At 35.4% G+C, this 21577-nt stretch overlaps 1 protein-coding gene across 5 annotated transcripts in view; it reads left to right on the top strand.

The window, feature by feature from the left end:
• The window catches only part of CUL2 (cullin 2), a 101021-nt gene that overhangs the window by 65778 nt on the left and 13666 nt on the right, over positions 1-21577 (top strand). For all 5 annotated transcript variants that reach the window (XM_032349320.1, XM_032349319.1, XM_032349322.1 and 2 more), the window contains 10 exons: positions 9304-9400; positions 9494-9604; positions 12638-12800; positions 16224-16348; positions 18023-18130; positions 18810-18869; positions 19604-19732; positions 19841-19927; positions 20947-21099; positions 21387-21464. In XM_032349320.1, the coding sequence (XP_032205211.1) occupies positions 9304-9400; positions 9494-9604; positions 12638-12800; positions 16224-16348; positions 18023-18130; positions 18810-18869; positions 19604-19732; positions 19841-19927; positions 20947-21099; positions 21387-21464 (1111 nt within the window). The remainder of the gene's footprint in view (positions 1-9303; positions 9401-9493; positions 9605-12637; positions 12801-16223; positions 16349-18022; positions 18131-18809; positions 18870-19603; positions 19733-19840; positions 19928-20946; positions 21100-21386; positions 21465-21577) is intronic.

Consider the following 21577-nt stretch of genomic DNA (forward strand, 5'->3'; position numbering starts at 1 on the left):
TCCACATGGTGATATATATGCCCTTGTCATCATATAATATCAAAGAGTAGAGAATATCTATAATACTTTTTAAATTGTGGTAAACTTTAATAACTTGGTTAATATATTATTTTCTTTTTAATCCCCATCTGGAATAGTTTCTTTCATAATATTACTTAGTTGCATCTTTTCTTGATGACTTTTGTGAGAGGTTTGTGTATTTTCTTGCATTTTTTTCAGAGAATCAATTGTATCTTATTGATCTTCCCTGTTGTATCTTTTTTTCTCTTTTACTATTCCATTCTTATATTTTTTTCTTTTCTCTTCTGGGAGACAAGAGTGTTTTTAGATTGGTCTGAAATGGACGTGACTTCAAAGTCTTTTACCAGAGTATTTTTTTTACCCTGTAATCTGTGGTATTCATTTAGTTGAGATACGAGTATATAGTATGGAGGTTGAAGAGGGGTACTTTTTTTTTTTTTTTTAAGATTTTGTTTATTTATTTGACAGAGAAAGATCACAAGTAGACAGAGAGTGAGAGAGAGAGAGGGAAGTAGGCTCCCTGCTGAGGAGAGAGCCCAATGCAGGACTCAATCCCAGGACCCTGAGATCATGACCTGAGCCAAAGGCAGCGGCCCAACCCACTGAGCCACCCAGGCGCCCCTATTTCAGTCTTTAAAGAATTAAAGTTACCTGTCAGGCTAATGGAGGATTTTTCCTTTTGAAATCAGTATCTTCCACTATCGCCCTCGACCCACAAGGACGACACGAAGCCCCAGTTCGGATGCATCTTCTCTCTCTTTATTTCCACAAGTCTACACACTTATATACGCTTACATGACCAATCAGCGAGCAGGGTACAGGAGGGAGCGAATCAGGCTGTGCACCTAAACGAACAACTTTGCTAGCAACCAATGCTGTTTACTTCCTTTTGGGCGTTCTGCTTAGTCTCATGAGGCAATCCTAACCTGGCAACTAGCCAGGCACCATCTTTTAATGGCGGAGGCCGCCCTGGCCAGGGGCCTGCCTCCAACATCTCCCCCTTTTTTCTTTTATGGCAGGGATCTTGCCTGTCTTAGGTTGTCAGTGGCGGGGAATATCCTTACCCGTCATCAGACGGCAGATATCAATGATCTGCGTCCTGTCTTAGGTTGGTATATTTCCCCCACCAATCTTACCCGTCATTGACTACCGATCCAGCATACTTAGCCACACTTGGGGGGATGTTCCAGCCTCGATGGCTAACAAGGCCTGCACCATGGCTTGCTGTTGCCTAGGTTGCTGTCGCCTCCAAATTTGCAGTTTCCTTACTAGCAGAATCAAGCCCACTACGAGGATTATCATCAGACCAATTACGCTAGCCCACTGTTTCGTAAAGGTTAACACATCTTGCAATGTTTTGATTATCTCTGGGAAGGTTGCAAGCTCAACTCTGGTGTTATTTATCCTTGTTATGCCTAGTAGCAGGTGCTGAGTATAGTTTTGGAATTCTGCGGACTAATTCCCCCGCAAGTTTTGGGAGAGCTGTCGGGAGACATTCTGTAAGTCACTCATATTAGTATAGGCTATGGGAGTTACACAAATTGCCGGGAAGGGTGCTGTACATCCCAGTCCCAATAGGGCCCCCCATATGTCCACTTGTTCTTGAACCAAATCCACTCTCTGGTTGACTATCAGGATTCCTGCTTGTAGATGTGCATTGATCTGAGTCTGTGTTTGAAGGGCAGCCGCCGTTCCTTCCGCCGTTCCTTCCGCCGTTCCTTCTGCAAGGGTGTTCACAGCTTCCGCAGTGGGTATAGTTGCAGCAAGCGAGACTGCTGCTGCCGTGGCAGCTGCTGTAGATACAGCCAATGCTGTCACAACGGTGGCTGTGATACCAAAATCTCTTTTCTTTCTGGATAGCACCACCGGTAACTTGTCCTCTGGAATGGAAACTGGGATAGGAACATGGGTAGGGATACGCATAATCACAGCCAGCTTGAAGGCCGTAACATTCCAGCACTGGGAAAGATAGCAATTCTTAGTGCAATTCAACGTATCATTCAGCTCGCTAGCATTTGTTACGAGGAAAAGGAACGGTGGCCAGACGGATATGGGAGTGGGCTGATAAGTAATATTATTGGGACAAGACACATTAACTGTTGTCTAAAAGGTACTAGAGTCATTTTGTTTATAAGAACAGTTGAGGAATTTGCCACCATTTAACATGGACACTGCTGAGATATCAGTACATGCTCCTAGCAAGTTACAGACCTGCCATGCATCAAAGGGAGAGGAGGGAATATGAGAGAAGAGTTAGTCACTGGTAAAGGATATGGCCATGCTTTAACCACTGCCCTCAGCTCTCTGGCTTCAGTCTGCCACAGGAGGTGTAGCATCCCCAGAGTTATCATCAGCATCTTCAGCATCATGACTGGTGTTTGGAGGCAAGGCTGCACGCACCAGCCGCTCTGGGATCCAAATTGGAGCCTCCTTTTCCTGCGGAGCTTTACTCCCCACTTTCCTGCGGATTACCTTGCAAGATTCCTTTATTTAGTTCCCGGGTGCTGGCGCCATTTATCGTTCTCGGCCCGCAAGAACGACATTCCACTAAGTGGTAATTCTTGTGGAACATGAATGCTGAAATACTTAGTAAACTACAGTTAGGATTTCATGTCTTTTGGAGAAAAGTTGTAATTGGGTGCAGTGGGATTTCTGCAGGAAAGACAAGAAGTCCTAAAAGAACACAGAAGAAACAGCAATGTAAAATGATGTAAAGGGAGAAAAGGAGGAGGTCATTGTTAGCTTAAAGATCATAGATCATCTGCTTTTAAGCTATAAACTAGGACTGGTCTCTTTTTGCTTAATTATGTTCTTGTAAAAGATGGCTTCTCTTGAAAGATATAAACACTATAGAAATAATCCCAGTTTCATGCATTTTGGAAAAAAGTGCTTTAGAGAAATAATAGATTTACAAGTGGAATGTATGTTGTGATTTTTTTGTTGTTTTTGTTGTTAAGAGGTTCAGTGTAACAGTGGTTAATTTTTTTCATGGTAACACAAAATCTGTAGACACAAAATAAAATTGATATTCCTTAAGTAAAGGGCTCTTATATAAGGAAGAAAACACCTGATGTAACCAAAGATTGTATATCTGCATATTTTTCAATGTTTATTTCACTTGGAGAGATAAAAGTAATTTTGGGGCCTGGGTGGTTGAGTGGGTTAAGCCTCTGCCTTTGGCTCAGGTCATGATCTGAGGGTCATGATCTCAGGTCATGATCCCAGGGTCCTGGGATCGAGTCCCACATCGGGCTCTCTGCTTGGTGGGAAGCCTGCTTCCTCCTCTCTCTCTCTCTGCCTGCCTCTCTGCCTACTTGTGATTTCGCTGTCAAATAAATAAATAAAATCTTTAAGAAAATAAAATAAAAATTAAAAAAAGAAGATAAAATAATTTTATTCATATGCTAACTTACATTAATATAGTAGAATTGCCAACTGGGACTTTCGGTGCAGTAACAATCTAAAGTTGTTTATAATTTTAATAAATAAAAATTGTAACTTCATGTATCTAAATGTCACAATGTAAGATTTGAGTATTTTCAGTGGTATATAAAAAGGCAAGTATAACCAAATAATTGGAAACATAAATATTGTGGTATAAATTTTCTGCAAGAACTTTAATTTTACTTAAAATTAAAATTGGAGGGGCACCTGGGTGGCTCAGTCCATTCGGTTTCCAACTCTTGATTTCGGCTCAAGTCATGATCTTAGGGTCGTGGGCTCGAGCCTGATGTGGGGCTCTGTGCTCAGCGTGAAGTTTGCTTGAGAGTCCCTTTCCCGCTTTCTCTCCCCTCCCGTACCTCACCTGCTCATGGTCCTCCTCCCTCTCTCAAAATAAATCTTTAAAATTAAAACTGGATATATGAAATTATAAAAATGAACAAAATAGATATATTTTTAAATGCTGGTAAAAGGCATTGATTAGATACTTAAGGATACTATTGAAAACACTGCATTTTTAATGTTAAAAGGATTCAAAATTATGCTTTCCAGTAATTCTGTAGTTAACTTTCTAGTTTGAGTACTCTTTGACCAAAAAGAGAAATTAAAATGAAATTATTTCTTCCTCTTTGAATTTGGAACACTCCGTAACATAGGCTGCTCGGGCTGATTTGTGTTTTCTCTGATATATCCATGTGTTTGTTATTCTGTTTCTAAATTGTATAGATGTTGGAGATTTCATGAGATTTCATTTCATTCTACAGTCTTAGATTAAGTCTAGTTTCGTAGTCTTTGCTCTTCTATCTCTCAATTCCTGAGAGAGATGTTTTAAAATTTCCCAACTTATTTTTAGATTTATTAACTTTTTTCTTTGCAGTTGTTGGTTTTTGTTTCACATCTCTGTTGTTGAATAAATATCAAGATTGGCATTTCCATAGTTATTTTTACTGCTATTTAGTATTTTCGTCCATCTTGTACTTTTTTTTTTTTAATTGTAGCACATACTAATATTGTTATATCAGTTTTCTTTGTACTTTTGGAGATTTTGGTGTATGTGTTTAACTTTTTAGTGTAAAATATAAAATAGAGAAAAACGATACAGCATAGTTGTACAACACAATTGTACAACCTAATGAATTATTATAAGGTAAATATGCTTGATCTTACACCCAAGTCAAGTAATAGAACCATGTCAGCCACCCCTGAAATCTTTGCCTGTGTCCCATCCCTTTCCTTTCTCCAAAAGTTTACCACTATCCTGACTTTTAAGGCCATACCTTTTTTCTTTTTCTTAGGGTTTTATCACGTATGTGTATATTCCCAGATTCTGTATGAGTTTTTAGTCTTGTCTATCCAAAAGAACTTTATATGTCTTTTAATCAACAGGTTATAAGTCTTTTAATCAACGGGTTGCTTTTCTGTCCTTTTTCCCTCCTTTTACTTTGTTGGTGAACCCTGGCCCTTTGATCTTTTGGACTTTCCCATCCTCTGGATTTTGCTGATTTGCATGAGACAAATTTAAATATGTTCCTTTGTCCTCTCTATTTCCTGCAAATTGGTAGCCCAGAGCCTTACTCAGACTCATGGGTTCCCTCTGGCAAAGCTGTAGATATTCTTCCATATTACCTGTTTTTTCACTTTTTTGGATGTAAGCAGTCGCTGATGTTGAATACCAAGATCTTTTTGTTTATTGTTTTAATTCTGCCATTTAATTTTCACTTTTACCCGGAATAATTTTATAAAGACATGCTTCCCTCTCATCTACTATTTGGTCACCCATTGGTTATTATAGGAAAGACAAAATAACTACTTGTTTCTTTCCTTTACTTACTTGTTAAGGTAACGAGTTGGTTTGCTGTTATCCTCAGAAAATGACTAACTAGCTTTTTTTCTCCATTATATTCTGATGAACTTAGAGATTTAAATACATTAGATTCATTTCTGTTCATTGTTTTATCAAAGTTTAAATCGCCTTTCTTTGTTTAGTTGGCTCATGGTCTTTTTTCATATGACTTTAGTCATACTTGCTATCTTCCTTGCTGTCTAGTGTGTCAGGATGTTCCAGACTTATCTTGTACATTTTCTTCCCCACACCTTATTATTAGCTACTTAATGAAAAACTTAGTTTTAAATACACAAGTGACACGTAAATGCTTTCTTGAAAAACTTTGAATGAACCAGATTCTTTCCTCAGTCCTTCTCTATCCAGAGGTAATCCCTGGTACTATTTGGTTAGCTGTCTTTACAAACCCTTTCCTATGAGTTTTTATGTTTACATACAGATATAAGTACAATACAGATATCATATTCTTTTTTCATGTGACTTTTTTGTAACTTCAGACAATCATAAATGATACTTACACTTACTAACTTCTTTGTTTATTCAATTATGTATCTTGATAATTTTTCTGTTAGTACATAGTACATTCTTTTTAAATTGTTACTTAATATTTGATATGGTTCCACCTCATTTGATTAAGCTCTTCTCAGAGTATATTTGTTTGTTTACAGTTTTACCACTAATATAACTCTTGCTTTTTTTGTGCACAAAATGGAGATGTTTGTTTGGAGTTATAAAGTATGTGCATTTAGAATTTTGCCACTTTGCCCTCTGAAGTGCTCGTTCTTCCACAAACAGAGTCTGAGAAAGCCTGTTTCTCTACCACTCAGCAATCTTGCTCTTATGCAGTCTTGCCAGTCTAAAGGGAAACCATTCCCTTGACTTCCCAGTGCCTTCCTGGCATGGGAACAGGAGTGAGTAGGAGGTGTTCTCCAGTGAGGACTGCTGCAAGTGGTCTGGTAGCAGAGGTCTCCCTTCTCTTGGGCTTCACTATCTCTCAGGCGCGCCACTTACTGCTCCAGTGGGGATGCAGACACAGCTGTTGCTGGGTGCCTCACTTCACAGCCTGGCTGGTGCTCCTGATGACCTAGTGGGTTTGATCATCCGTTGTGTGCCATCCAGCTTGTCGGCTCTGCCACTTCTCTGCCTGTCTGCCTCCACTCTCTTCCCACCCTCTCCTTGTCACATACTCTTGTGTATTTTGGTGTGTCGTTTTATTTTCCTACATTATTCAGTCTTTTTTCTATCTTTTTCAGTTTCTTGAAGTCCAAGGGCTACTGCCAACATTGGGGTGTTAAAAAGTACCCTTCTTGTCATTTCTCAGATTTAGAGTGGGAGCAGGAGACTGCATTTAGTTTGCTGGAACCCTAGTCTCATTTTAAACATAAGGGGAAAGGAAGGTTTCACTAAAAGGTTAAGTTGCCCATTGTCATATACCAGTATCCGGACTTTTCAGAGTTCCATCCTAACTTTTGATGACTATCACAAATCCAGTCTGCTATTTGAATTAACAGCTCATTTAGTTTTCTTTAAAAGCCTTGATTTTATAGTCCCAATCAGTGATTGTGGTCTCTTTTGGTCTCTTGCTTTATTCTCCTCTGTAATATATTAAAAGTGGTTCCATTTTCCTCCTGTCAGTACTTAAAATAATAGGTGCTGTTTATTGTTTACTCAGGTACCTGGGACTGTGTTACATGCTTTCTTGGATTATGCTTAGTCTTCACTACATCCTTGTAACCATGAGGTTTAGGTACTTTTGTTATCCCCACTTTACAGAAGAGGAAATCTGAGTACCAAGAGGTTAAGAAATGCTTGCCCAAGGTGACATATTAATGCAGCCAGAGCTCAGACCCACGCAGTCTGACTCCAAAATCCTGGCCTTAAGGTCTATGCTAAATATTCCTGTTAGTCCCCATCATCCCAGCTGAGTGGTTTCATTATATTGGCAATTTCATTATGATTGCTCTAGGCATTTTCCACACAGTCCTATTAGGATCAAATAATAAACCATATTTCTAAAAATTCTTTATATTCTTTTCTCAAGGTTTATCTCTTGGGACCTCTGTTCTTAGATGATATTAGAGTTTATTCAGATGACCAATTTAGTCAGTGCTTTTGTATATTTCTAACAACATCATTTGACGGTTTATTTTCATTATCAGTCAGTCCAGTAGAAACCCTGTATATTTATAATGTTTTTATGCAGTTATAAAAATATGTAGTGATTGAATAATTATGCCGCAGTACTTCTGCAGTTGTTAACTTTTTAGGAAGGACAGCTTAGTTATTAAACACTGGGAATATCATTGTTTCTTTTAGATAGTATGTTCCCTGATTCCAGCTTATCTGGGCCTTTTGGGATCAGAAGCAAATGGCAGGTGTGTTGAGAATATCAGGAATGGAAGTTACCCTGGTGCTGAGCAAGAAGAATAGGATTTGGTAATGAAACGAATTCTAGGGGTACCTGGGTGGCTCAGTCATTGGGTATCTGCCTTCGGGTCAGTTCGTGGTCCTGGGGTCCTGCGGTTGAGCCCTGTGTCGGGCTCCCTCTTTGGTGGGGGGCCTACTCCCCCTCTTTGTGTTCCCTCTTTCGCCGTGTCTCTCTTTGTCAAGTAAATAAAATTAAAAAAAAAAGAAAAAAGAATTCTAGGTAATCTGATTTTCCAAATATTCACGTTTCTCATTCTTGACTGATATTTATTGATCCTGCAAAGTTGAAAGGGGAAAAAAAAAAACCAGTGTGTTTCAAATAGATAAGATCGGTTAGATCATTATTTCACCAGATTTAATTTGGGTTTAGGAAGGTACTAACCGAAGATGAGTAGAGGAAATGAGTTCACTCTATGTGGCCTTAGGGAAACTCCTTGTTTTTATTAGTAATATAATGTAGACTTTGTATCTGAGATTCTGTGTACAGAATCACTATACCCATATTAATTCATGTACAAAAAACTTTCTCCAGGCTATCCAGATAATTGAGGAATGATCCGGAAGCAAGGAGGGACAATGTTAGAAAGTCTATATCCTACCTATAAAGAACAAGAAGTTTTTACTATGAAATAGTGATAGTATACTTCTTGTTGCTCTCTTTGTAAAATAATCATTAATTCAGAGGAAAAAAACATTTTAAAGTGCGATGAAAGATTGCCAGTAGGAAGGTTAACAACTGCATAGTGGTTTGCAGTCAAATGCTCTACCCCTGAGCTATACCCCCTGCATAGTGGTTTGATTAGAGTATTAGTACTGGAGTCAGAAATTCCCAGCTTGGGGCCAGACAGTAGCTTTAGGCAAACTTTTTCTCTATTTCATTTTCCTCTTTCTGTAATTAGAAAGCCTGATACTCAGGTACATTTCTTATAGTGATTAAAACTTGTGTTACTCATAGTGCCTTTGCTAAGTAGGACTTACCAAATGTCACATGAATAACTGAGATGACTTTAGGTTCCTTTGCAATACAGAAACATACCATTAAATTTCTAAAAAGAAAAATACCTTCAGTGTGAGTGGGAAGCAGCTCAGTGGCTCTAGTAGATCTCTTAAAGAACACGGTATTAGTCCCTTCAGTGAGTGGTAATATATAAAGTGTACCTTTGAGGAATATGTACTGTTAGATTATAGTGGTTCAGACTGAATTCTCAGACCAAATCATCTAATAATAGAGTTTTGGTAAATGAAATTCAGATATTCTTAACTTACTGGACTCGTGTCTACTCTAAAATCAAGTAGGTATCATTCTAGTGTCAATATAACCAAATGTATCAGTGTAACAATCAAAGCTATTATTTATTGAAAAGACACATAATGAGTATGTTAACTATCATAAGTATTAATTCAGCTCTGATATGAAAAATTATTTTTAAGCATCAAGCATGCATTGACCTTTAAAATGCTTTGTAATTTGATTAGATTAGTAGAATAAGCAGCCGTATTTTGGCATACTTTGGTATTTTTCCATAGATAATTTGTATTCTCAATATTTTTTTTGTTATATCTTGTTCTAGTGATCGTGGTGGAGAAGACCCAAACCAGAAAGTAATCCATGGGGTTATTAACTCCTTTGTTCATGTTGAACAGTATAAGAAAAAATTCCCCTTAAAGGTAAAAAGCCTCCTTTAAAAACATAATCAGACCTTTAATTTCTTAAACTACCTGTTCTAATTTTTTAAATGTGATTTTAATTGATTTATTTAGTTTTATCAGGAAATCTTTGAGTCTCCCTTTCTGACTGAAACAGGAGAGTATTACAAACAAGAAGCTTCAAATTTATTACAAGAATCAAACTGTTCACAGTATATGGAAAAGGTAAAGAACACATTATGCTAACTGCATCATCTCATATATAAGACATGTTTTTTATTTAACATTTATTTTCTTAGGTAATACATTTATTTGGTGGAAAAGGTTTCTTTTATTTGATCATTATTCTGAATTATAGTTAATATGCAATACCTATTGATAAGTCATTGTTCTTGCTATGGCATTCTCCGTGGGAAAAAGTTCTATCCAATTTTGAAAATGGTTGATGCTTCTTGATAAATCCTGATTACTTGATTGGCTTGTCTTTAAAATTAATACTCACATTCTTGGCAAAAGAATAAATTATATCTGTGTTTAGCATAGAGGCTAGGTGTTTGGGTTTTTACCTTTCCTCCCCCCGCAACCAAGATTTTTATTTATTTATTTATTTGACAGACAGATCACAAGTAGGCAGAGAGGCAGGCAGAGAGAGAGGAGGAAGCAGGCTCCCCACTGAGCAGAGAGCCCGATGCGGGGCTCGATCGCAGGACCCTGAGACCATGACCTGAGCCAAAGGCAGAGGCTTTAACCCACTGAGCCACCCAGGTGCCCCTATCTTTCCTTCTTTAAAATGGAAGGAAAAATTTAATAATTCTGAATACTTGGTAGATTACTGTTTTGGTCTGTTCAGTTTTTGGAAGACTGAGAAAAACTCCACAAGATATTTTAATTACTCCTTAAACCAACACATATTGATTACTATTTAAAAATTCCATGTATACTTTTTTTAGTAAAGAAATAATTGTGTTATAAAGTCAGTCATCGTAAAGATGTATTAAATTTTTAGCCAAGTTTTTTAATTTACAATATTGAATTCCAGGCATTTTATTATACAATGATTTTTGTTAGTTTGTTTAGCCAAGAAGATAAATGTGTTGCAAGTGGAATAGCTGTAGAGTGGCCTCCATAGATGACAGGTCAAGAGATAACAGTACGTTGTTATATATTCCACAAAACCCAGATCTAGAAGTCTGAGTTGTTTTAATTCTTTTCTGCTATTGTCACTGATTAGCTCTAGGACCTCAAGTTAAGCCTTCTAGGACATTTTTCTCCAGCTACTAAGTACAGGTTACACCAGGTCAGTGACTCTTAGCTTTAAGCCTTTTTGCTTCTTAGACTCTCATTAAAGGTTCTAGATCCAGTCCTGAAAAGTGCACATGGATTATCAGTTATACACACACACACACACTCCTCTCAAAAAGAGGCCCTTGACAAAAGTATTATATATTCCACTTACATGGAATTTCTCTCTAGAATATGGAATATCTAGAATAGGTAAAGACAAGAAGTTACTGGGAGGAGAGAATGAGGAATTATTGTGTAATGGTTACAGAGTTCTTGTTGGGTGTGGTGAAAAAGTTTTAGAAATAGACAGTTGCACAACATTATGAGTATAATTAATGCAATTGACTCACACACTCAAAAGTGGTTAAAATGGTATATTTTATGTTACATATATTTTATCGTAATTTTAAAAACACTAATAATGTAATAAACTCCAAACCATTGAATTATATTTTTAAGGGGGTAAATTTTACAATAAATAAATTATATCTCAAACTGTTAAAATGAAGGCCACTGGAAATTATGTTTGGGAAGTAGCATTTGTAAGCGTAGTTCATTTAATTAACAGACTAATGTAGTCTTCCTACTTCTGATTCTCTATTTTACCTGTAGTTTCGGCCTTTTCTCCCCAGCTGTAAGTGCTTTTATAGCTCTTTGAAGCCCCACATTGAGACACTCCACTCTTGTCTACCTTTCTTTTGATATGCATCCGTCCCCTTCCATTATCATTAATTTTTTTCCTTTTCTCATCCTCCATCACCTTCCCACTCTAATTCCTGTTGCATTTAGTTAATCTGTAAACATTAAATCTGTAAATGACTAATAGGCATAATCCTTTTAAGGGATGTTTTTCTTTTAAAAGCAGAAGTTTTTGACAAAAATTACTTTCTTAGTTGATTAAATATGCACTGAACATATTTTAGTCCAGATAGCTTCTTGCCTGCCTTTGGTTTTTGTGACTTTGTCCTAGACTACTGGCTCCACAGGGGAGTGTAGTAGGAAAAATAGGATGGTGAGTCTCTCTTCAGTCTTTGCCTCATTTTCATCAAAAGGTATCTGAGAGGTAACCAGGAATGATGTATTATTTCCCCTTTCAACATCACCTTCCTTTCCAGTATTACCTTCTTAGGCCCTCGCAAACTCAGCAGTATTCTCCAAGGCTTAACTGTGCATAGTTCTCTGGGACCATTTGAGTTCAGAAAGTCTAGTTACATAGCTTCAAGTTGCAGAACCTTTTCCAAGTCTAAACATTTGTATGTATATGTGCTATACTAGCTGGTTTTTATTGTGAATGTTGTTTTGTTTTGAGGTAGAAATTAGCCAGATTCTCTAGCTCTTATCTTCATTAGCGCGTTCTTGTTAATATTAATCAGTGTATTATTGGTAGCCCAGTGTTTCTTATGTAGGATAAGCTTTACTAAAGCTCTTAATTGACATATTTAACTATGACTAAATATAATTGACTTTAAAAAATGTTAATGAAATCTTTAATTTGATAATTATCATGTACATACTATTTACATTTACATTTTATGAGACAAGGAACCAACATAAAAATAATTAGATCAATCTACTTAATCCAGTTGATGTAAACTGTTTTTTAGTTTGTTAGTTAAATATTCATAAAGTGACCACCTGTTCTGGTTTTTTAATAATTTTTACCCACTTTTCCTGTTGCATGTTAGGTTACCTATATAATAGCATGATCAGGGTTATTAAATGAAGACAAAATGCAGGCCACTTAACTTGAGTTCATGTTCATGAGATTTTGGTAAAATGTAGGTGATAACTAATGCCTAAATAAAATTTAAAATGATTTATGGAATGTGGGTTTAAATTGGTTATATAATCCATATTTGTTACCTGGCCATCTTTAATTGAACCATTAAAATTAGGCTATCTACATTACTTACTTACTGGTATTACAGGTTTTTCCTCATAGTAGTTCATGACTGTAAAAATATATTTCTAAAGGTTCTAGGTAGATTAAAAGATGAAGAAATTCGATGTCGAAAATACTTGCATCCAAGTTCATATACTAAAGTGATTCATGAATGTCAGCAACGAATGGTAGCAGACCACTTACAGTTCTTACATGCAGAATGTCATAATATCATCCGACAAGAGAAAAAAAATGGTAAGTGATATGAAACAGTGAGTACGAATAGAAACTAAATTATAAATCCACTTTCTACACATCTCCAAGCTTTCTTAGATTTCAAACATAGTCTAGTCTAAAATATTCAATATGCCTTTTATCAATTCTTAATAATCTGTTTTAAAGGACTGGAAGAGATTATGCTGAGTGAAATAAGTCAAGCAGAGAGAGTCAATTATCATATGGTTTCACTTATTTGTGGAGCATAACAAATAGCATGGAGGACATGGGGACTTAGAGTGGAGAAGGGAGTTGGGGGAAATTGGAAGGGGAGGTGAACCATGAGAGACTATGGACTCTGAAAAACAATCTGAGGGTTTTGAAGGGACGGGGGGTGGGAGGTTGGGGTACCAGGTGGTGGGTATTATAGAGAGCACGGATTGCATGGAGCACGGGGTGTGGTGCAAAAATAATGAATACTGTTATGCTGGAAATAAAAAAATTAAAAAAAAAAAAAGACTGTTTTGGAAAGGTATGTTTTCAAAGTGTATTCCAAAGTCAAAAGAAAAACTAGGAAAAAGTGTTTGTACATTTTTACATATCACAAGGCCTAATTTCCTTAATATATTAAGAGTTTCTACTAAATAGCAGGAAAACAAAGATGAAAAGGAAATAATACATTTTAACCAGCTGAGCCACCCAGGCACCCTTGAAAAGGAAATAAACATTTTAAATATGTGCAGATACTCAAACTCATTCAGAATAGAAGAAAATACAAAATAAAGACATAGTGAGATACTAGTTATAAGCAGTAAAAGAATGGAGCTTGTTTTTTTAAAGATTTTATTTATTTATTTGTCAGAGAGAGCATAGGTGGTGGTGCAGCAGGCAGAAGGAGAAGCAGTCTTCCTGCTGAGCAAGGAGCCAGATGCGGGGCTCTACCTGGGATCATGGCCTGAGCCTAAGGCAGACACTTAACCTGCTGAGCCACCCAGCTTTCCAAAGTGGAATTTTTTTTTAAGATTTTATTTATTTATTTATTTGACACAGAGAGATCGATCACAAGTAGGCAGAGAGGCAGGCAGAGAGAGATTGGCGGGGGGGTGGGGTGGGGGGGGTAGTAGGCTCCCTGCCGAGCAGAGAGCCCAAGGTGGGACTCAATCCTAGGACCCTGAGACCATGACATGCACCGAAAGCAGAGGTTTAACCCACTGAGCCAACCAGGCGCCTGAAATTTTTTTTTTTTTTAAAGGAGAAAATAGCACTGAAAGTTTTCAAATAACAGGGAATAAATGTAACAAGATACTTGCAAGACCTACACAGAAAATGAAACATTGTTGAATTGAAGGTAGCATTGATTTATAGATCCAGGAGAATCTACTCAAAACTAAATGGTTTTTCATTTGTTTTAATTCTGAAAGTTAAACTCTTAGACTAAGAAAAATCAAGACAGTCTTGAAGACTATCATGGGAAGACCTTGCAGGATGGCATGACTTACGATAAAACCACAGTAATTAGGACAATGAGACATTGGTGCAAGGGTAAATAAACAGACCAATGGAATAAAATAGCCTAGAAATAATCCGTGCATAATAGGTACTTGATTTGAGACCAAGGTGACATAGTAGAGCAGTGGGTGAAAGATAAGTCTTTTTAGTATAATGCTGAGTCTATTGGATGTTCTCTTGGGAGAAAATAAAATCTGATCTCTACCTCAGACACCATATACAGAATCAATCAATACATTGTTGGCTTTTTACCTACATGTAAAATAGTAACACTTTGAGAAGATAATATAGGAGAGTAACTTCATGACCTTGAAGTAAGGAAAGATATTTTAAATGAGACACAAAAAGCACTGGCCACAAAGGGAAAGATTGATCAAGTGGACTGCATTTAAAAAAAAAACAAAAAACAACTTTTGGATCATTAAAAGACCACTGAGACCATCAGAAGACAATCATAGGGTAATATATTTGCAATCACTGAAAAAGATTTATGTCCAAAATACAAAATGGTCAAGAAATTTGAATAGGTACTGCAGAGAAGAGGATATCCAAGTGGCCAGTAAACATATACAAAGGTCCTCAATCTTATTAAAATAGGAGAATGTGAATTAAAAGCCGCACTAAGATACCAGTACTCACATTTTGATATAAAATTTAAAAGACCAAATATAATTAGTGTTGTGAAGTGTGTAGACAAGTAAGAAGTTGTTATATACTGTGGACTCAGAGTATAAATTGATGCAACTACTTTGAAAACTGACATTAACTCTTAAGGTTGAATGTATACATATCTTCTGATCTAGCCATTCCAATCCCGATACATAATGCCCTGCCCAAACTACATGCAAATATATACAAAAAGGTAAAAGAGTGTTTATAGCAGTATTATTTGTATTAGTTCCAAACCAGAAAGAACTCAAATATCCAATAACAGTAGAATAAAGTACAGTATACTTCTATAATGGAATATTATTAGAGAACTGAAAATGAACAATTACAGTGACATACAGAATGCAGGTGAGCCTTATAAACATGTTCAACGAAAGAAACCAAACATGAAGGAATTGTACAATTGATTCCATTTTTATAAGTAGTTCAAAACAGGCAAAACTAATCTGTGGGTTGGTAATCATTATAGTGATTACCTGTGTAGAAGAGCAAGAGGAATAGGGATTGGGAGGAGGTATGAAAGGAGCATTTAGGTGTGGGAATTGTCTCTTTCTTACTCTGTGTGGTGATGACGTGGGTATGTATGTGTTCACTTGTGATAATTCATTGAGATATATACTTATAGTTTGTACACTTTTTGTGTATGTGTTATATTTCAATAAGAAGTGTAAAAAGCATTGCACTGAGACATCATTTTCATTTCTCAATGGGAAAGAGCAAAATGTTTGATTACATGTTGTTGGCAAGAGAACTTCCTATTATTGGGATCTGTTTTATAAGGATCTGTCTATAAGATGAAGCTCTTGACACAATACTCCCACTTCCAGGAATTTATACCACAGATATCTTTGTCCATATACAGGATTATTAATTGTAATATTGTATTACCAAGGATTGGAAAAAAGCAAATTTGCATCAATTTTAAAGAAATTTTAATATAGCCATATAATGGGGGTGCTAATGCAGTTGTAAAATTACCTTTATATGATGACATAAAAAGATCTTTAAATGTTCTGTTCTGCAGTTGCAAATAATACATAAAATATGCTACACTATTTGTGTAAAAAGGCAGAGGGAAGACTATTTGTTTGAATGTGTGTGAAACATCTTTGAAATGTTATTAACTGTAATATTGCTTTCCTGTTGATGGTCAGGAGATGGGTGTAGAGCCCTTTCTTTGCATTCTCTTGTAATTCTGCATTTTGAACCAAATATTACCAAATACATTAAAATATTTTTTGAACTCTTTGGAAATTTGATAATCAAACTTCTTTTTCTCTTCAGACATGGCAAATATGTATGTGTTACTTCGTGCTGTGTCCACTGGTTTACCTCATATGATTCAGGAGCTGCAAAATCATATCCATGATGAGGGCCTTAGAGCAACCAGTAATCTTACTCAGGAAAATGTGAGTGATATAAGGAACTGGATATTTTTCTCTTAATCAGATTATAATGGAATTTTTCTTGACTTTACTATTTTCAACAATGCCAGAGAAAAATCCTACCATGATAGCAAATGAAACATCTTTTTTTGTTTGTTTGTTTGTTTTAAGGTTTTGTTTATTTATTTGACAGACAGAGATCACAAGTAGGCAGAGAGGCAGGCAGAGACAGAGAGAGGGGGAAGCAGGCTCCCAGCTGAGCAGAGTTGATGTGGGGCTTGATCCCAGGATCCTGGGATCATGACCTGAGCCAAAGGCAGAGGCTTTAACTCACTGAGCCACCCAGGCACTCCAGCAAATGAAGTATCTTTATTAAAATGTTTTAAACCTGTAGTTGAAAAAAAAAAAAATTAAACCTGTAGTTGGCTTCATTCTGGAATTACCACATTATTAGGAAATCATTAAATGAAATAGGTTTTCTCTTAGTCATATTGATGTGTTCATTGGGCAGTTGTTAAGTAACTTCTCACAGAAAAATATGTTTGCTGCTTCTAAGTGATTGTGTTTCTATGTAATTGGCATTAATAATTGTAGTGGTAATGGTATTAATCAGGGGCAATACAGGCAAGTTACAATTTGCCTTCTTTATATATGCTCCAAATTTGGTAGCCCAGGAAACAATTTAGATTAAAACAATCTTCCCTAAATATATGCTTGCTACCCAAAATATCCAGCAGTGATCCTCATGTCCCTCTTACTCATCTTTCTGAAGAGTGCCCTGCCACTTAAATGACTGTTTACAGCAAAGTGTCTTTCCTCTCAAAATGTGTTAACTATTGTCAAGTCTTGCTGTATCACCTTCTTTGTTATTACTTTAGTGATGGCTTACCAGTAAGATAGACATGATGTGAAATGTTACTTCTCTTCCTGAAGTAGAGCTTTGGCTCTTCATTTCAGTAATTTCTATATGGACATCATTTTTCAGGAGCATTTATTAAATGCTGATCACTTCAGTGATTTTATGTTCTGCCAGTAATGCATAAATAAAACCATTAGTTTATGTTATTAGTCTTTTAGGTTTAGGGTGCTGAATGATACTGAGCAAAGAGGCATAGGGCGTGGTGTCAAGGACGGGGTGGATGTGTAAGAGAATACATCTGTAATAGATTCAAATAATTTTATGACATAGTTCCCTCCATTAAGTTCAAAAACTCACTTTTGCACTGCTAGATACTTCTTACCTCTGAGGTGTGGGAGAATTGTACTGCTTAGGTCAGGGATCTCTCTCTGTTTTCTCAGACTCCGGCCTTTTAACTCTTCTTTCACTCTCAGCCTTCAGTAGCTTTGAAGGCAGTTTTGGTTTATATAATCCTCTATGAAAGTGGTAGGCCTGGTAGTTCGTTCAGAGGCTCTATCTTGTTACCCTGAAGATACGGTGTTCCAGTAGAGAGGAGTGCTTTTAGTGGGTTCTTCTGGCAGAACTCCAGTCCTACATTTCTCATGTTGAATGACAGGTTAATTTCAATATCAAAGTTTTAGACTTTTTAGGTCATCTTAGCTAAAAACATTTTTGAGGGTTTGTGTGTGTGTAACATTAATTTGGGGAAAACTTTACACATAAACAATTTCTTAGTAAGCCTCATTTTATCCTTGAACTTCTTAAAAGGTGATCTTATACTCTGTATTTCATATTTTTAGATGCCAACACTATTTGTGGAGTCAGTTTTGGAAGTACATGGTAAATTTGTTCAACTTATCAACACTGTTTTAAATGGTGATCAGCACTTTATGAGTGCATTGGATAAGGTAATTTTTAATACATAAATACATACAATTTTCTTTAGGCAGTTTCAGAATGAGAGCTCCTAATTGCGTATATGATTTCTAATCTAGACAAAGTAAAAATAGAAATACAACTTTTAGATTAATAACTGAGCGATTAAATTGAATGCTTGAATTATATGGGAATTGAATTTCCCATGAGTATGCTACGTAGGGGGAAATTGCTAATAAATTAGTATCTTCTAAAAAAATGCTTGTATAATTTTAATATTCCTTAGTGCTGGTTTTTCCTTTTTAAAATATAATACTAAGGTATTATACTGAATAATATTTGAAAAAAAATAAGTATATTTTCTAAATTTTTGGATTTTGGTATACTTTAAAATAAATTTTTTACATAGTTATTGTAAGATTTTTAAAAATGTAGTCTTATTTTATCTGTGTTCAGATACCAGTAATGAATTATAGAGACTGTCTTTCGGTAGGAAAAATATATACAGTTTTTTATATATAATTATTATGAGGGTACAGTTAGAAATTTAACCTGCATTAAATATGAAAACAGGAGCACACTACCATCAGAATGCTGCATTTTGTGTAAGACAGTAACATTTAGATATACAGATTATAGCATACTGTATTGAACCAGCTGCACTTTTACCCCATTACTGGGGGCTAATTAGTGGTCTGTTTTCTTATTTAGGCCCTCACATCAGTTGTAAATTACAGAGAACCCAAGTCTGTTTGCAAAGCACCTGAACTGGTAAGTTTTGATGGTTGCTTAAAAGTAATTTTATGGAAAATCAGTATTAGAAAAAGAAAACTGAGGAGAGCATCAAATTAATTTGGTTTTGTGTATCTTTCAGAAAAATAGATGAAATTAAATTATTAAAAATAAAAATGATTGTGTACTTTGTGTATAATTTGGCATTTATTTAAGGAATGCAATCGACCGTGTACTAAAGGAATAACTGACAAGGAAAATACTTCATTTCACAGTGTTTGGCATTTAAAATATGTGTGCTTTGGAATAATTTGCATTACTTCTCCTAGGGATTTTACTGATTTTATCTGAAATCTAAAGGAAATTGTGCAGTAAATTTTTGATAGCCTTTACAGGAAACTGACATACCAAGGTTGTTGTAAGATTTTTAAAAAGTACTTATTTAATATAAAAAACTATCAGAGCCTCTCAAAACTCATCTAGGTGTTCTTTTGAAACTTTTATTATATCAGTGCTTTATTGGGCTTTACACATTGATTAGTTGTTTTTTTTACTTATTTCTAGTTTTTTGTTTTGTTTAGTTTTGTTTTGTTTTTACCTTATAGAATATATTTTAAGTTCTTTGGGGCATGTTCATAATTTTTAAAACAGCTTTAGGATGGCAAAGAACCTATCCATTGATCTTACTCTGTATTGTTGCCACTTTGCCTCCTTTGAGGCATGATATGTACAGAAGGGCCTTTTCTAAAATTTACTGTCAATTTCTACTTGAGCTTGCTAAGTACTGTGACAACTTATTAAAGAAGTCAGCGAAGGGAATGACTGAGAATGAAGTGGAGGACAAACTCACGAGCTTCATTACTGTTTTCAAGTATATTGACGATAAAGATGTTTTTCAAAAGGTAAGTTGTTAATAGAAAGCTTTAATTGTGTTTTAATCAGCTTTGACTTAGTTTTGAACTTTAAATCATCAGAAAGAAAGTAATCTTGAACAAAATTTTTTAATGCAGTTCTACGCAAGAATGCTGGCAAAACGTTTAATTCACGGGTTATCTATGTCTATGGATTCTGAAGAAGCCATGATCAATAAATTAAAGGTAATTTAAGCCTTTGATCTGATCATGTCCTAGAAATTATTCCATGAGCACATAAAGATATTTATTGCAGCATTATATGTAGTAACGAAATATTTCATTACTAGGTGACTGGTTAAAAAATACAGAATGTATATTTGCATGGTGGGATTGCAAATACTGAATTGAAAAGACAAAATCTCTCTCTATATATTGATTTAGAATCATCCACAAGATACAAACCTGTTAACTTTGTAAGAGACTTGTATTTACTTAGTGAATGAATACACCTATATTATTCCGTTCACAAGTTTTAGAGTGCAGTTGAATTTCAGGTCATTTTTACATCATTTTAGTGTACACACTGATGAGAGAAATAGTAATCGATTCATATTTATCCTGAGTTACTTAGTAGTTGATAATTCCTACATAGTAGTCATTGAATATACTATGTGGCCCTTTTTAAATATACCATTCAGTAGTTACCTTTTGATTTTTAAAAAATAATCTAAACACAAAACATTTTCTATCCCAAGATTAAAGATCCAGATTTTCTGACCTGCTGATGATACAGTTTTGAAAAATTTCAAGGAAGTGGATTTCTTCATTATTCAGTAGATGGTATTAAAAATATGCCTAAGTACCCTCCTGAAACTGACTAGTGATTCAAATATGCCTAGTCATCTTTCTAGGTATTTGATACTATAATACTTCATAAGGTATCTTACTTAGAGTAAATGGAGCATTTTGTAGTGTTGAAATAAGAAACATGAATTTATAGAAAAGTTTTTGTTTTAAAGGGAAATTTACTGTTTTATAAATCTGTGTTTTCATTTAGTCTGCATTGAAGAAGAAAAAAATCTTTGTAAGATTTTGTTTTGAATAGCTGCTTTGGATTATGAATAATATAGGCTTTTGGAGTAAGTACATAAGCAGGACCTTTGACCATAGGCCTATCAGTAGAAACACATTCTTAATAATCGATATGCTTTTTTATTTTTCTTTTTTAATCATATATTTTTGAAAACTTTTTTCTTTTACAGCAAGCCTGTGGTTATGAGTTTACCAGCAAGCTACATCGGATGTATACAGATATGAGTGTCAGTGCTGATCTCAACAATAAGTTCAACAATTTTATCAAAAATCAAGACACAGTAATAGATTTGGGAATTAGTTTTCAAATATATGTTCTACAGGTATGAGTATGTGTTCCATTCTGGGCATTTATTAACCATTTCAAATACTCTGATGCAGAGAATTAATGAATAGATGACTGATTACATTTCTTTCAATCAGTGGATGGTAGCTTCTAAAGTTAAGTGTTATTGAATTGGAATGAAATGTGTCATGTTAGAAATATTGATGGGTTTTATCAACATTTCGAGGAAGGTTAAAAAAAAAAAGGTGCTTTAGTCACTTAAATAATTTTACAAATTTTTACTTTTAATTTAGATATTTATCTGTTGAACTTTTTTCCTTCTAGGCTGGTGCATGGCCTCTTACTCAGGCTCCTTCGTCTACATTTGCAATTCCCCAGGAATTGGAAAAAAGTGTACAGATGGTAAGTTTGCAGGAAATATGTTAGAAGACCAAAGAAACTTTAATAATAGTCTTCATGTTATATTACTTTAAGTATAGTTCCAAAGTCTTAAGGGCTCATATTATATTAAAGTA

Source organism: Mustela erminea, chromosome 6 (genome assembly GCF_009829155.1).
Source record: "Mustela erminea isolate mMusErm1 chromosome 6, mMusErm1.Pri, whole genome shotgun sequence".
Classification (NCBI taxonomy): domain Eukaryota; kingdom Metazoa; phylum Chordata; class Mammalia; order Carnivora; family Mustelidae; genus Mustela; species Mustela erminea.